We start from the raw sequence: 15,451 nt of genomic DNA, 5'->3' as shown, positions 1-15,451 counted from the left end.
GGACGGAGAAAATACCGCAGCATGTTGCTGTATTTTCTCCGGCCATATGCCGTAAGAGGGACTGAACTGAAGACATCCTGATGCATCCTGAACGGATTGCTCTCCATTCCGAATGCAATAGGATAAAACTGATCAGTTCTTTTCCGGTATGGAGCCCCTAGGGCGGAACTCAATACTGGAAAAGATTAACGCTAGTGTGAAAGTACCCTAAAAATCTCAAAAGAGGCATAGAGGTTTCCTGGTAATAACAAGCTAATGGGTCCTACTACTGGCTCCATATGGCAGGTCATGTGACCCTTCTCGGACACTCTTTTAACATGCAGTGTACACAGGTTCCAGGGGCTTGGACAGTGGATGGGTGAAACAAGGGGCATGGCTCTGCAGGTGCCCTGAGTGGGCATGTTAGCAAGTCACCTGCATGCCAGCTTTGCCAGGGAGCGACTCTCCTCCAATGCTGTCGCTTTAACCCTTTAAGGGCATTTAAAATGCATTTGTTACGATACAGACATTTCTGCAAGAAATCTGCCACGTGTGGACATATACTTAAAGTCTGGCAAACGTTCCAAAGGAAAATTGCTCTGATCACAGCAAAAATCACACATTTGCAACAAATCCCAAATCCCAAATCCCATGACATTTTCATCATTTCCAGTGTGTTTTCTGATATGACTGGTCATACTGGTCTGGCATGGAAGGCAGATAATCACCAGGATATACATTCTCACAGGGGTTAGGTCTCATCTTTTCTAAATCTCCCTTCCACTGTAGGATTACTGTATAAAGAGGGATATTTGTCTATCAGGAGTCCGGGAAAGCTGGGTGACAACCTGTGCCAGTGGAACAGATGTCTTAATGGGTGTCACCCTGCTTTCCCAGATGGCTCCAGAAGAAGAGAAGGGTTAGGTGCTAGGTTGGACTGTCTGGCAGGCTGGCACTGACCTTGGGATGTAGTTGGACTCTTCCCCCAGCCGGAGTTGGAAGTCCTTCCAGGCTGGGCTGAAGTTCTCTTCTTCCAGGACTTCACTTTCAGAGAGCCGGTGGCTCTTTTTTGGCTCCGTGGTGGACAGATCCTGGTTCCCTTGTGGCATCTGGAAACCCTGAGTCCCTCGGAAACCCATGACAAAATCCTCAAAGGTAATGGAGCCGTCCCGGTCCCTGTCCAGGCGCCTGAAGATGTTCTCCACCTGGGACGGGGTTACCCGGAGCTCAGCACACAGCGACGAGAAGTCCTCCCTCCCCAGGCGCCCAGAGCGCTTGGCATCAAAGGAGAGGAAGAGGGTGCGGAGCCTGGACAAGTCTTCCTTCTCTTCCATCCAGAGCTGAGGGGTCCGAAACTCGGCAGCCGCGGACTGACGCTCACTTATACCGGGAAGCACTCCTCCCTGTGCCAGCCTGGCCAGCTGCCCGGTCAGGTGTGCACGGTCGGCCGCTGCATGCCAGTGTGTGAGCGGGCTGGACTGTAGACGTTACCGCCCTCCCGCCTGCGGCTCCTAACAGCTGTGCGGGTTTACCTGGACTGGCCCATGTATAGATTGTGTGTACAGGACACAGCTAGAGCTTCCGTGTAGCCTGCCCTCCACTAATGCTTAGCAAACCCCTACCCCAAAAAGCCTGCCACTCATGCCTCCACATACAGTATGCTTGCCCTGGATACCCCCAGAAAGTGACTGCTTCAGGTGACCCCCTAAACAACTTCCACTCAGAAAGTACCTGCATCATATGAAGGGCCCCCTGTAGCAATCACTTGGGGGGGACATGGGGGCTCAGTCACTGTCATATTGCTCTGGCTGAAGGGTTAGGCCCCTTTCACACGAGCGAGTATTCAGCGAAATCGCACATTTTTCACTGAACGCATCCGGACTTAATCTGTCACGCTAGTGTGAAAGGGGCCCTGAGCGTTTAAGGCTGGTTTCACACAGGCGTTGCGGATTGGGGCCGGATGCGTTCAGGGTGCGTTCCGTGAAACTCGCACTATTTTGCAAGCAAGTTCAGTCAGTTTTGTCTGCGATTGCGTTTAGTTGTTCAGTTTTTTCCGCGCGGGTGCGATGCATTTTGATGCGTTTTTCACGCTCGTGATAAAAAACGGAATGTTTACAAACAACATCTCTTAGCAACCATCAGTGAAAAACGCATCGCACCCGCACTTGCTTGCGGATGCAATGCGTTTTTCACGCAGCCCCATTCACTTCTATGGGACCAGGTCTGTGTGAAAAACGCAGAATATAGAACATGCTGCGATTTTCACGCAACGCAGAACTGATGCGTGAAAAACAACGCTCATGTGCACAGACACATTGAAATGAATGGGTAAGGCTTCAGTGCGGGTGCTATGCGTTCACGTCACGCATTGCACCCGCGCGGAAATCACGCTCGTGTGAAAGGGACCTAAGGCCTCATGCACACGACGTGTTTTTTCACTGTCAGTGATTTGGCTTCAGTGGTCCGTGTCCGATTTTGCTTCAGTTGTGTTTCCTTGTGTCTTCCTTTTTTTTTGTCTGACAGGGGAAAAAAAAGGAAGGTTCATGAAAAGTGTAATTTTATTGCACCAAGGTCTTGTAGAAAAAAACAGACACGGACACGGATGACATACCAGTTGTGCATCCATTTTTTTTGACGGACCCATTGACTTGAATGGGTCCGTTCTCCGTTTTCCACTGACAAGAATAGGACAGGTTATATTTTTTTTGATGGACTGGAATCACAGACGCGGAGAAAAAACTGAGGACTATCAGTTTTTTTTCACAGCTCCATAGAAATGACGGGGACCTCCGCTAAACTGTGAAAAATGACGGAACGGACACAGATGCACACAACGGTCGTCTGTGTTTTTAGGGGTAGTCTCTTTTGAATTGGTAGCGCCCCCTCTATTTCCATGTTCACCCTCCCCCAATGATTTTATGTTTTTTTTAATTAATTTATTATGCTAGTTTATTAAGATATTTATTCATGATACCCTTAATAAACATCACGGTCATTTATTTTTATTACTTTAGATTTAAAAGGGTTTTCCAAGACTTTGATACTGATGACCTCTGGATAGTTCATCAGTATCTGATCAGTGTGGGTCGGACACCCTCTCAGGACCCCCGCCCATGAGCTGTTGGCGAAGGCAACGGCGCTCCTGTGAGTGCAGTGGTCTTCTCAGCGCCATATGTTGTACAGCGGCTGTGCTTTGTAACGTGCTCAGCCCCATTCACGTCTGTGAGGCTGAGCTGTGTCTAGGCCATGTGACTGATTATCGGTGGACCCCCACCGATCAGATACTGATGACCTATCCTAAGGATAGGTCATCAGTATTCAAATCTTAGAGAATTCCTTTAAAGAGAACCTGTCAGACTGAACATGGTGTCTGAGCTGCAGGCAGCATGTTATAGAGCAGGAGGAGCTGAGCAGATTGATATATAGTTATGTGGGAAATGATTCAGAATAACTTGTAATATATTCATTTATTTTCCTGCTCATTCTGGACTTTGAAGTCCAGGAGACGGTCCTATCAGTGATGACAGCCTTCCCTCTATGACTGTGTATACAGAGATAGCTGTCAGTCACTGACTGAAGACAAGGAGACGGTCCTATCAGTGACTGACAGCCTTCCCTCTATGACTGTGTATACAGAGATAGCTGTCAGTCACTGACTGAAGACAAGGAGACGGTCCTATCAGTGACTGACAGCCTGTCCTCTATGACTGTGTATACAGAGATAGCTGTCAGTCACTGACTGAAGACAAGGAGACGGTCCTATCAGTGACTGACAGGCTGCCCTCTATGACTGTGTATACAGAGATAGCTGTCAGTCACTGACTGAAGACAAGGAGACGGTCCTATCAGTGACTGACAGGCTGCCCTCTATGACTATGTATACAGAGATAGCTGTCAGTCACTGACTGAAGACAAGGAGAAGGTCCTATCAGTGACTGACAGCCTTCCCTCTATGACTGTGTATACAGAGATAGCTGTCAGTCACTGACTGAAGACAAGGAGACGGTCCTATCAGTGACTGACAGCCTGCCCTCTATGACTGTGTATACAGAGATAGCTGTCAGTCACTGACTGAAGACAAGGAGACGGTCCTATCAGTGATTGACAGGCTGTCCTCTATGACTGTGTATACAGAGATAGCTGTCAGTCACTGACTGAAGACAAGGAGACGGTCCTATCAGTGATTGACAGGCTGCCCTCTATGACTATGTATACAGAGATAGCTGTCAGTCACTGACTGAAGACAAGGAGACGGTCCTATCAGTGACTGACAGCCTGCCCTCTATGACTGTGTATACAGAGATAGCTGTCAGTCACTGACTGAAGACAAGGAGACGGTCCTATCAGTGATTGACAGGCTGTCCTCTGACTGTGTATACAGAGATAGCTGTCAGTCACTGACTGAAGACAAGGAGACGGTCCTATCAGTGATGACAGCCTATCCTCTATGACTGTGTATACAGAGATAGCTGTCAGTCACTGACTGAAGACATTTCAACGAGGGTCAGCCGGCACTCCGTTTGTAGGCGTGGTGCACGTGTCCAGGGCCGAAGTCCAAGTACAAGTAAAAGAAAAGACCGGCACTCACTTATCTTCAAAGGTTTTTTTTCCTTTTATTCGCCACACATAGATATGTTCAGTGACGCGCGTTTCGGCTCTGTTGCGAGCCTTTCTCAAACCAATGGCATATAACAAAGTCATACAATACAGGTGTATACAGAGATAGCTGTCAGTCACTGACTGAAGACAAGGAGGCGGTCCTATCAGTGACTGACAGCCTTCCCTCTATGACTGTGTATACAGAGATAGCTGTCAGTCACTGACTGAAGACAAGGAGACGGTCCTATCAGTGATGACAGCCTGTCCTCTATGACTGTGTATACAGAGATAGCTGTCAGTCACTGACTGAAGACAAGGAGACGGTCCTATCAGTGATTGACAGGCTGCCTTCTATGACTGTATATACAGAGATAGCTGTCAGGACTGTCTCCTTGTCTTCAGTCAGTGACTATCAGTGACTGACAGCCTTCCCTCTATGACTGTATATATAGAGATAGCTGTCAGTCACTGACTGAAGACAAGGAGACGGTCCTATCAGTGATTGACAGCCTTCCCTCTATGACTGTGTATACAGAGATAGCTGTCAGTCACTGACTGAAGACAAGGAGACGGTCCTATCAGTGATTGACAGACTGCCCTTTATGACTGTGTATACAGAGATAGCTGTCAGTCACTGACTGAAGACAAGGAGACGGTCCTATCAGTGATGACAGCCTGTCCTCTATGACTGTGTATACAGAGATAGCTGATAGGACTGACTCCTGGACTTTAAAGCCCAGAAAAAGTAGGGATATAAATGTATTAATTACAAGTTTTACTAAAACGTTTACCACAAAACTATATATCAATCTGTTCAGTTCCTCCTGCCTTATTACATGCTGCCTGTAGATTTTTTCACAAGTTCGCTTTAAGCGATATGTTCTTTATGACTAATGTGACTTAAGCCACCATGTGTGCTTGCTACAGGTGTTTCCATAAAGTTCTTGCCACCGATCCACGCATAAAGTGACTGTTGACAAACATAAGATGGGGGAGGGAAGGTATGTCTGTATTCAAGGCCGGCGTCAGCACCCAGCATACCCGGGGCCCACAGCTCCTGTGGGGGACCACAGCACAGCTGCCAGAGGCCAGAAGCAATGAGGGCTTCCATCAATACAGGTGGAAGCGCTCATTGCCGGAGCGCAGGAAGCTGGGTCCTGTCGCTCACCGCTCAGCTCCCGTGCTCCTCCCCTTCTTCAGGCCAGCTGTGCTCTGAATGGTGAAGCTGGAAGTCTTCTCCCCGCTCCACCATTCATGTGGGTGGAGCCTGCAACCCGGTTATCTGCATAAGCTCCGCCCACACGGTGCTGCAGAGCAATCTGTGCCTGCAGGGAAGAGAGGTATGTGAGCTTCAGGAACGGGACAAGGTGAGTAGCGGAGTAGGTACTGTATTTTTTAGTTTTTAATACAGAAGGGTCACAGAGGACTTTATTACTATGGAGGGGGCACAGAGGTCTTTGTTACAATGGAGGGGGCACAGAGGTCTTTATTACTATGGAGCGGGCACAGAGGTCTTTGTTACAATGGAGGGGGCACAGAGGACTTTATTACTATGGAGGGGGCACAGAGGTCTTTGTTACAATGGAGGGGGCACAGAGGTCTTTATTACTATGGAGGGGGCACAGAGGTCTTTATTACTATGGAGGGGGCACAGAGGAGTTTATTACTATGGAGGGGGCACAGAGGTCTTTGTTACTATGGAGGGGGCACATAGGTACTTTAGTTACTATGGAGGGGGCACAGAGGACTTTATTACTATGGAGGGGGCACAGAGGTACTTTAGTTACTATGGAGGGGGCACAGAGGTCTTTATTACTATGGAGAGGGGGAAAAAGGTCTTTATCATTATGGAGGGGGCACAGAGGTCTTTATCATTATGGAGGGGGCACAGAGGTCTTTATTACTATGGAGGGGGCATAGAGGACTTTATTACTATGGAGGGGGCACAGAGGAGTTAATTACTATGGAGGGGGCACAGAGGTCTTTATTACTATGGAGGGGGCACAAAGGGCATTACTAATGTGAAGGGGGCACATGGGGCATTTCTACTATGGAGAGGGCACAGAGCCAGAGGGCATTACTACACTGAAGGGGGCACCGTGGGCATTATTATTGTTAAGGGGGCACCGTGGGCATTATTATTGTTAAGGGGGCACAGTGGGCATTATTACTGTAAATGGGGCACAATGGGGATTATTACTATAAAGGGGCACAATGGGGATTATTAGTATGAACTCTCCCCAGCAGCAGTCGCAGAAGTGATATGCTCCCAATTAGCTGTGCCTCTTGTGGCACACATTATTGGCTGCAGTGGCAGATGTGATGTTCTTCCACTCTAGAAGTTGTGTGGCGAGGAGCTGGTAAGTATGCTTTCCTCCACACACTTAGCAGGGAGGGCGACTGTCCAGAATTGTTTCAAAACTAGAGAACCCTTCTAAACAAGGTTGTGCCTGTGTTCCATTGTCACACAGCACATGTTAAAGGGGCATTCCTATCTTGAACTTTTCTGGTACAATATGGATTTAGAGACCCCTTTTCATCAATGCAAAGCACCCGTCAGCTGCCCACTGAAATTATTGGAGAGGTGGCTGCCTCCTTTTCTCCATGATAGAGAACCTTTCATCTGTTTAACCTTAGTCTAAGTAGGGTCTTACCTTATAGGGCGGCCCCCACTGATGTCATCATTTCATCATATGCACAGACATGTAGATAATATTTATGAAATTATTTTATTACATATATATACAGATAACACATACAATATTTGAATTGTAAAGTCACATTTATTCTCCTAATATGTTTGCAGCTGGTATAGACAAATCATGAAGAATTTGGAATGATTTGCAAAATTTTTTGAGGTACCCAAGGTCAGGAGACACACGGCAGCCATAGAGGTGAAGTACCTTCAGTCTGAAAAACAGAACGCATCATTTTAGCCAAGGAAAAGAAGGCAACATTTTAGTTAAACTGACTTACTTCTTCACAAGAACTTTAGATATGTCATAGTGTCGCATCTGTGGGGTGTACTGAGACCCCCGCCGATCATTAAAACAAGAAGTTTCTGAAAACAGATATCAAGACCCCTTCATAGACTGATGCTCTCGGAGGAATTCATCATAAAGTTAATAAAATAGATCTAAGTAAAGGAAAATGCTGTAAAGAGCAAGAATGAATTACCATGGGGTAGTAGCTTACATGTCATAAAGTCAAACTGGATATCTGGATTATGTGTATAGATAAGGAGTCAGGTAATAATGAAGGTTTTCCTTTAAGATGACTACACAGTATTTCCTCCTTGTTTTATGATATTATTACTGCACGCAATGCTTGTATTCGATCAGGCGCTTGCCATATGGAACTTTTTAGTATTTTATAATTTCAGTTCTACAGAGATAGTTCTTTAATTAAATATTGACACAACATTATAACATAGAAATATACATCTTTAAAGGAGTTGGCTGAGTTCTAGATATTGATAACCTAGCCAGAGAGTAGGTAATCAATACCAGATCATCAATACCATGATAAGACCCCTGCTGATCTAATATCTAGAACCTGAACAATCCATTTAGTGGCATATTTGATTTTTATTTATTTATGAAAACATAAAGTAAAAACAGAATGTTAAACAAAAACTATTAGTTTCCATAAAACTGTTCTGTCTGTAAAACCATAAATAAATGTACCAGCGGCTGAGACCACCACTGGCTAGGAGAAGAGCGGGAATGGACCAGGCCGCCTGAGTGAAAAGCATGTCACCTGTGCCTGCAGGGAAAAGCAGGGCAGCGTTGGGCAAGAGACGCCGGTGCATCATTGAGCATGCGCACTGCCGCTCCATTCATCTCCTTGAGACTGCCGGAGATAGCCAAATACTGCAATAAGTGGAGGCTGTGATAAGACCTCTGCTGATCTAATTATTATACCCTATTTTGTGAATATAATGTGGGGGGTACCAATAAGCAACTCAGCTCTGTCCAAGGTATTTAGATTTCCGGATAAAACAGATATCTGGTTTAATGCCCTGGTGGAAGACAAATGTATGGAATTTCAGCTCAGAGGGTACTGCTTCTCACTGAACCAACAGCTGTATGTAGAATTATTAGACTACTCCAAAAGGAAGAGCGCCCCATCTGTAGACAGCTGTTCTTACACAGAGCAGGGTGCTGATTGGCTGGGTGACAGATCCATTGCTCTTCCTTTTGGAGAAGTCTCTGGTTTGACTAATATGAGCTAATTTGCATATATTTTCCCATGGAGCATTGTCTGTAAGAATGTATTCATACACCCACTGGGTCTCTTTAATGAGAACCAGTACTCCCCCAGTCCATTTCAATCAAAATGTAACTAGGACTTGTTTTTATTAAAAACCATATTAAAAACTACAACTGCATTAAATCTACAATACAAACATAAAAATAAGTATACTGTGACAGGTGCTGTGGATTATATATGCACCCCAAATAGTTGTTTTCAAAAAGTTATTTTTTCCCCCTGTGAACACATAGTCTTTATGACAATACCTTTTACAATTCTTGCAAAGCTTTTCAATGGCGTCTGCTGTGACTTCTTTGCAGAAACTGAGTTTCAAACATTCCAGGGTGGCATGGCAGTAGCTGGCGAGCAAGCATACCCTGCAACAAATCAGTCCGACATATCAGTTCGATGTGCAATGTTCCATACAACTTAACGTTTTGTTTCAGTTTTTATCTTTTTCTTTTTTTTTTTTTTTACAATTTGTACCTTTATTTCTTTGTAAACTAAACTCAGTTTAATGAAGTGACACATGGTTGTGCTTATGTCTTCACAGACAGATTAAACTGTATGATGCCCAATACAAAATCTATATTACTATATTACACATAGTTATATGTTATGGGTTTTTGAGAATCGGACAAGTGTGGCATCAATACTATTGTATCTAACTAATGCCTACAATCTTTGGACTGAGAAGACAAAATGAAAAATTTGTATCTATATAGTACAGCATACATGGTAAAATTGCATCCCTCTGTATTAGGCCCCATGCACACAACCACAAACAGTGTGCTGTCCACATTTTTTGGTGGCCTTATTAAAATGGATGGGTCCGCATTCAATCCTCAAAAAATGCGTATCAAATGCAGACCAAAAACACAGTTGTGTGCCTGGGGCCTTGCAGGGGTATTCCTATCACAGACAATGGGGGCATATTGCTAGGATATGACCCCTATGTCTGATAGGTGCGGGTACCTCTGGGACCTGCACCTACAAGGAGAACGGAGCGGGGAGAGCTGTGGCTGGAGCACCACCAAGTGCTGCTCCCATAGGAGTGAATGGGAGCGCACCACGCACACGTGGCCCCTGCTCCCATCTATTTCTATGGGGCAGACGGAAATAACTGAGCCAGCGCTCAGCTATTTTCGGTGGCCCCATAGAAATGAATAGAGGACGGCTGCGCATGCACAGTGCGCCCTCCGTTCATTTCCCCGCTCCGTTCTCATTGTAAGTGTGGGTCCCAGAGGTGGGACCAGCACCTATTAGACAATGGGGACATATCCTAGCAATATGCCCCGATTGTCTGTAATGGGAATGCCCCTTTAACATATCAGAAGGAGACGAAATATGAAAGAGCCATCTGTTGCCATAGTAGCTCTTCATAGCCCAGATCTTAGTTTTCTGCAATTCACGGATGAAAATTGAAAAGGTTCTGAGCAGCAATTAGGTCCTTTTCTTATTTCTGTATTTTAATTAGGATACAAAGAAAAGTGCCTTCATTATGCTGTTCTGTTATCCTAGAATGTATTGACGTACATTCTGATTATGGAGGTGAGCTTTCTTCTCGGGAATGATCACGTCCGGTGCTAATTAGCAGCAAAACAGGTGCCTGTTATTATTCAGTATTAGTATTATGGTCGCTGCCCAAGCCCTGCTTATACAGTTTCAGGGGTAGACATAGGCAGAACAGTATGTGATCCATATACTACAACAGCTCATTTATGTGTCAAAGCACCTCTCATGGCTCTCTAGCCAATCTCTCAACAGTGGGCACATTTTCTTAGTGGACCATGGAGATCTTGAGTACAATCCCTTGCAAGCAGTTACAGTACATGTAGTAGACAGTGGGAAGCAGTGTTACTGTATTTGGTGCCATCAGGTAGCACCGGGCCCCTCGCCTACAGGGCCTTCTGCAGCAGCATAGGCTGCATACATGTTACTCCCACAGTTTACAGGTCCCCTAAATAATGGTAAAGGGGGGATTAGTCACTGCAGATAAGGAAAAGGCAGAGTTACTAATTCGTTTTTTTTTAGCTCTGTATATACAAAAGAAGAGAAAGGAGCTGATATCTGTGGTGCTGGGGCTGTTAGTACATCCAGTAATGTACTCAATTGGCTAACGGTAGAGAAGGTCCAAGCTAAGTTACATAAGGTAAATGTGAACAAGGCTCCGGGTTCAGATGGATTACACCCAAGAGTTCTTAAAGAGCTCAGTTCAGTCATTGCTGTGCCCCTGTTTATATTTTTTTAAGATTCTCTAGGTACTGGTACAGTGCCAAGTGATTGGCGCAAGGGTTGCACTGGGTATCGAATAATCGATACTTTTGCACCAGTTCGGGATTTGCCTTTTACCAATACTAGGCTGCGCTACTGAGCAGCCTAGTGTCACAGAACATGGCACACGCTTTTCTCAGCGCGCGCCATGTTCCCTCAGCAGCACAGGACAGAAGGAAGCAGTCCCTCTCCCCTGTGCTGCTGCTGCCCCTGCCACCAATGGGAGGAGGGGAGGGGCTGTGCCCACTGCGCCCCCAATGGAAATGATTAATGTTTAATACAGATACAGGAGGCGGGTTCCGGCGGCAAAATCACATAGCCGTCACCCGGCCTCTATGACAGGGAGCTGCACTGATAGCAGCTTCGTGTCATAGAGGCCAGGGGTCGGCTATGTGATTCTGCCGCCGGAACCCGCCTCCTGTATCTGTATTAAACATTACTCATTTCCATTAGTGGTGCACTGGGCCCCCCTCACAGTATTAAAAACATTGATGGCACAGTGCACCCTTCCCCAACCCCCCCAGTATTATAATCATTGGTTGCAGTGGCCACAGGGTCCTCTTCTCATTGGTGGTGCAGTGGTAGTTGTGATCCGAGCCCTAGCAGTGTAATCCTGGGGCTCCGATCGGTTACCATGGCAGCCAGGGCGCTACTGAAGCCTTAGCTGCTATGGTAAGCTCCCTGCTGCCGTGTGTACAAAGCTTGGGGCAGCAGGGAGAGTGTAAAGTCTATGAGGTGAATGGCGTAACAGAAAAAAAAAAACTGCACGATTCACAATTTTTTTTGTCACCTTGTCCCCCCGAAAAATAGGATAGGACTGTTCTAGTATGGGCCATACGTTCCATAAAATGCAAAATGCACGCAGCTTTTTTTGCGTTTTCTTTTTTTTGCGTGGTATCGAATGGTATCGAGTACCGCAAAACTTTTTTATGGTATCGAAATCAAATCAAATTTTTGGTATCATGACAACCCTAATTGGCGCAAGGCAAATGTGGTGCCCATTCAAAAAAGGATCTAGGTCCTCCAAAGGTAATTATAGACCAGTTAGTTTAACTTCTGTTGTGGGCAAAATGTTTGAAGTACTCTTAAGGGAAGGGACTATATACAGGAGTATGTGACTGTAAATAATATTTAAAGTGATAACCAACATGGGTTTACCAAGGACAGAAGTTTCAGACTAACCTGATTTTTTTTTTATGAGGAGGTGAGTAGAAGCCTGGACAGAGGGGCGGCTGTGGATGTAGGGTTTCTGGGTTTTGCAAAGGCTTTTGATACTGTCCCTCATAGATGTTTAATAAGTAAAGTAAGTTCTAAAGGCTTGGAAAGTATAATCTGTAATTGGATTGAAAACTGTCTGAAGGACCGTGTCCAGAGAGTTGTGGTTAATGATTCCTATTCAGAATGGTCCCGGATTAAAAGTGGTGTACCCCAAGGAAGGGATTAGCAGATGACACTAAGCTATGTAGTACTGTGCAATCTATGGAAGATGTCCATAAAATACAAGCTGACTTGAACACTGAGTGATTGGGCATCAACTTGGCAAATGAGGTTCAATGTGGATGAATGTAAAGTTATGCATCTTGGTAGTAATAATCTCTGTGCTTCATATGTCCTTGGGGATGTAACACTGGGAGAGTCCTTTATAGAGAAGGATTTTGGTGTCCTTGTAGATCATGGATTAAATAACATCATACAATGTCAATCAGCTGCTTCTAAGGCCACCAGGATATAGTCATGCATTAAACGAGGCATGGACTCGCAGGGCAGGGATGTAATACTACCACTTTACAAAGTGTTGGTGCGGCATAATCTGAAATATGCAGTTCAGTTCTGGACACCAGTCCATAGAAAGGATGCACTGCAGCTGGAAAAAGTACAAAGGAGAGCGACTAAACTGATAAGGGGCATGGAGGGTCTTAGTTATGAAAAAAGATTAAAAGAATGAAATGTATTTAGTCTCGAGAAGAGACGTCTAAGAGGGATATGATTAACCTATACAAATATATAAATAGGTCAAACAAAAAATACAGAGAAAAACTGTTCCATGTAAAACCATGTAAAACCATGTAAGGGGGCACTTCCTCCAACTGGAGAGGAAAAAGTTCAGTCTCCGGAAGCGTCAAAGCTTCTTTACTGTAAGAACTGTGAATCTGTGGAATAGACTTCCTCCGGACGTGGTCACAGCAGTGACAGTGGACAGTTTAAAAAAGGGTTTAGATGAATTCTTAAAAGTAAATGACTTTAATGCTTATGAAAACGTGTAGAAATCTGAGTCTCACTTCCTTCTGGGATTCGCGTCCCCACCTATCCCTTGGTTGTACTTGATGGACTAATGTCTTTTTTCAACCGTATTAACTATTTAAATTGTATGTAAGTATGCACAATCACTGGCAACAAATAGGCAGAATAAACGTACCCTCGTTTTCCTGTACTGGTTGAACTAAGATCCAGATAGCGAAGTTGTAGGCAGCTTCTTGCAAGTGCTTGAATCCCAATATCTGACACTTTTTTACATCCACTTAAGTCAAGATACCTGAATGGAAAGACAGAAAATGAACAAATCTTGCTCAACCCCTTGAAGACCTATTTTTGGCCTTAAGGACTCTGCAATTTAGTTTTTTCATTGTCGCATTTCAAGACCCATAACATTTTTATTGCCGTTGTAGCTGTATAAGGGCTTGTTTTTCAAATTTTTTCTCACTATTTTGAGGTACATATACTATAATGATTAGTTTTTATTTATTTGGGACGGACTTTATAGCATATATGACACAGCCATAGATCACACTTTTTATTTTTAACATTGGTCATGCGATAACCCTTTAACTTATAATGTTGGTTTCCAGTGCAGTTTACAGAATGACTCTGCACATTAAATAAATGGTTCTCCTTACTTGATTGTAGTCCGATAAGTACTGATTTCTACTAGACTGACATCTGTCACTTGTAAGCAAGCACTGAGACTTAGGTTCTCCAGTTTTGAGCATTGTTTCACAATATGATGAACGGCACGGTCCCGTACCTACAAGGCAAATAAAAGTAGAAGGTGATATCTGAATCAGAAATAACTGCATTCCATACAGCAATTACTTCCTTTATCCCACATCTTTTTTTTTCCTTTGGTGATGATATTAAGATCAAACCTATGTTGGTAACTTGACATTTACCAAAGGTTCGAGAAGAAGTAATTGGATCCCTCTATCTGTCTACATCTCATAGTTTTAGTAATAACTCATGACTTTGCGCTTCTACAGCCTCTTATTACTCCCAACATGTACTTTATTACAGTCCTGCCAGTATTCATAGTTCTGAGTTTGATGTTGAGGGTACCCAATGTGAATTTACTAGTCACTCATTCAATGGATAATAAAACAAGGAAAATAAATAAATACCTAAAAATTATAAATAGTAAAATAATGTTACCGAAGAAGTATTCCAGTAAGATATACATATAGGCACAAGGGAAGCTTCTAGTATGTAATTTCCTAATTCAGCCAGTTTCTCCAAATATGAGCCTACTTCATAATGTTTGGCAGGTGTATGTTTATGTGGAAAAATTATAAATGTTGACTATAAAACCCAATCAGACATAAATGTTATATTGAACCTACAGCTCTATGTGCAGATTTATAGTTTTATTGATTAAAATGTCTGCTCTCCATGGGTTTCTGGGTCCAGCCAGCAGTCATTCTCAATCACTGATAGCATTCCCTGTATACTAATTCTGCTGACTCTCTTCCTAAGAAAACTAAATATAAAAAAGATCTGCTCTAAATCATGATGCCTTAGGGAGGTTGGTCATTCTGATAGTATTACTTTAAACGCATACTTCAGTGGGCATTTCCATCTGAGACATTTATGGCATATTGATAGCATACACCATAAATGCCCAATACATGTGGACCCTCCTCTAGAACCCACTACTATCTCAAGAACGGAGCCCCACCATGAGCGGTGAGAATGTTGCGCATGCCCAGAGGTTGGACCTGCACCTACTGTATATTTATGGCATATACTATTGATATTCTTTAAGATGGTTGTTAAAAATGGCATAAACCGCAGCCATAGATAACACTTGAAGTGGCCTCTAGTCTCTTGAGTACTTCCAAGTACTTTCATCCAAGCTTTTCATGGCCATAAATACATTTCATTTAGCTGACACTGAATGTGTATGTCTGGTCTAAAGCATTTTTCACCTGGATACAAGGGTGTTCAACCTCTGGGATCCTCACTGATCTCCAGAATAGAAGTTCTTCTTTTCCCCAGCCACAAGATCATGGCTAGAAGGAGTTTAAATGGAGAGGCGGTCAAACATATACCCTGTAATCCATTCAAACTCACCAAG

The 15,451-nt window shown here is 44.2% G+C and overlaps 1 protein-coding gene across 1 annotated transcript in view; it reads right to left on the bottom strand.

Annotated features, from left to right (window-relative positions):
• Positions 1–1,419, bottom strand: part of RASEF (RAS and EF-hand domain containing) — a 105,317-nt gene extending 103,898 nt beyond the window's left edge. Inside the window, exon 1 of the mRNA XM_044287729.1 lies at positions 940–1,419. Coding sequence (XP_044143664.1) covers positions 940–1,313 — 374 coding nt within the window. The 5' untranslated portion in view covers positions 1,314–1,419. The remainder of the gene's footprint in view (positions 1–939) is intronic.
• Between the last annotated feature and the right edge of the window lie 14,032 nt (positions 1,420–15,451).

Source organism: Bufo gargarizans, chromosome 1, assembly GCF_014858855.1.
Source record: "Bufo gargarizans isolate SCDJY-AF-19 chromosome 1, ASM1485885v1, whole genome shotgun sequence".
In the NCBI taxonomy this organism is placed as follows: domain Eukaryota; kingdom Metazoa; phylum Chordata; class Amphibia; order Anura; family Bufonidae; genus Bufo; species Bufo gargarizans.
The sequence above is the reverse complement of the archived record's forward strand: the minus strand, read 5'-3'. Positions and strand labels throughout refer to the sequence as shown.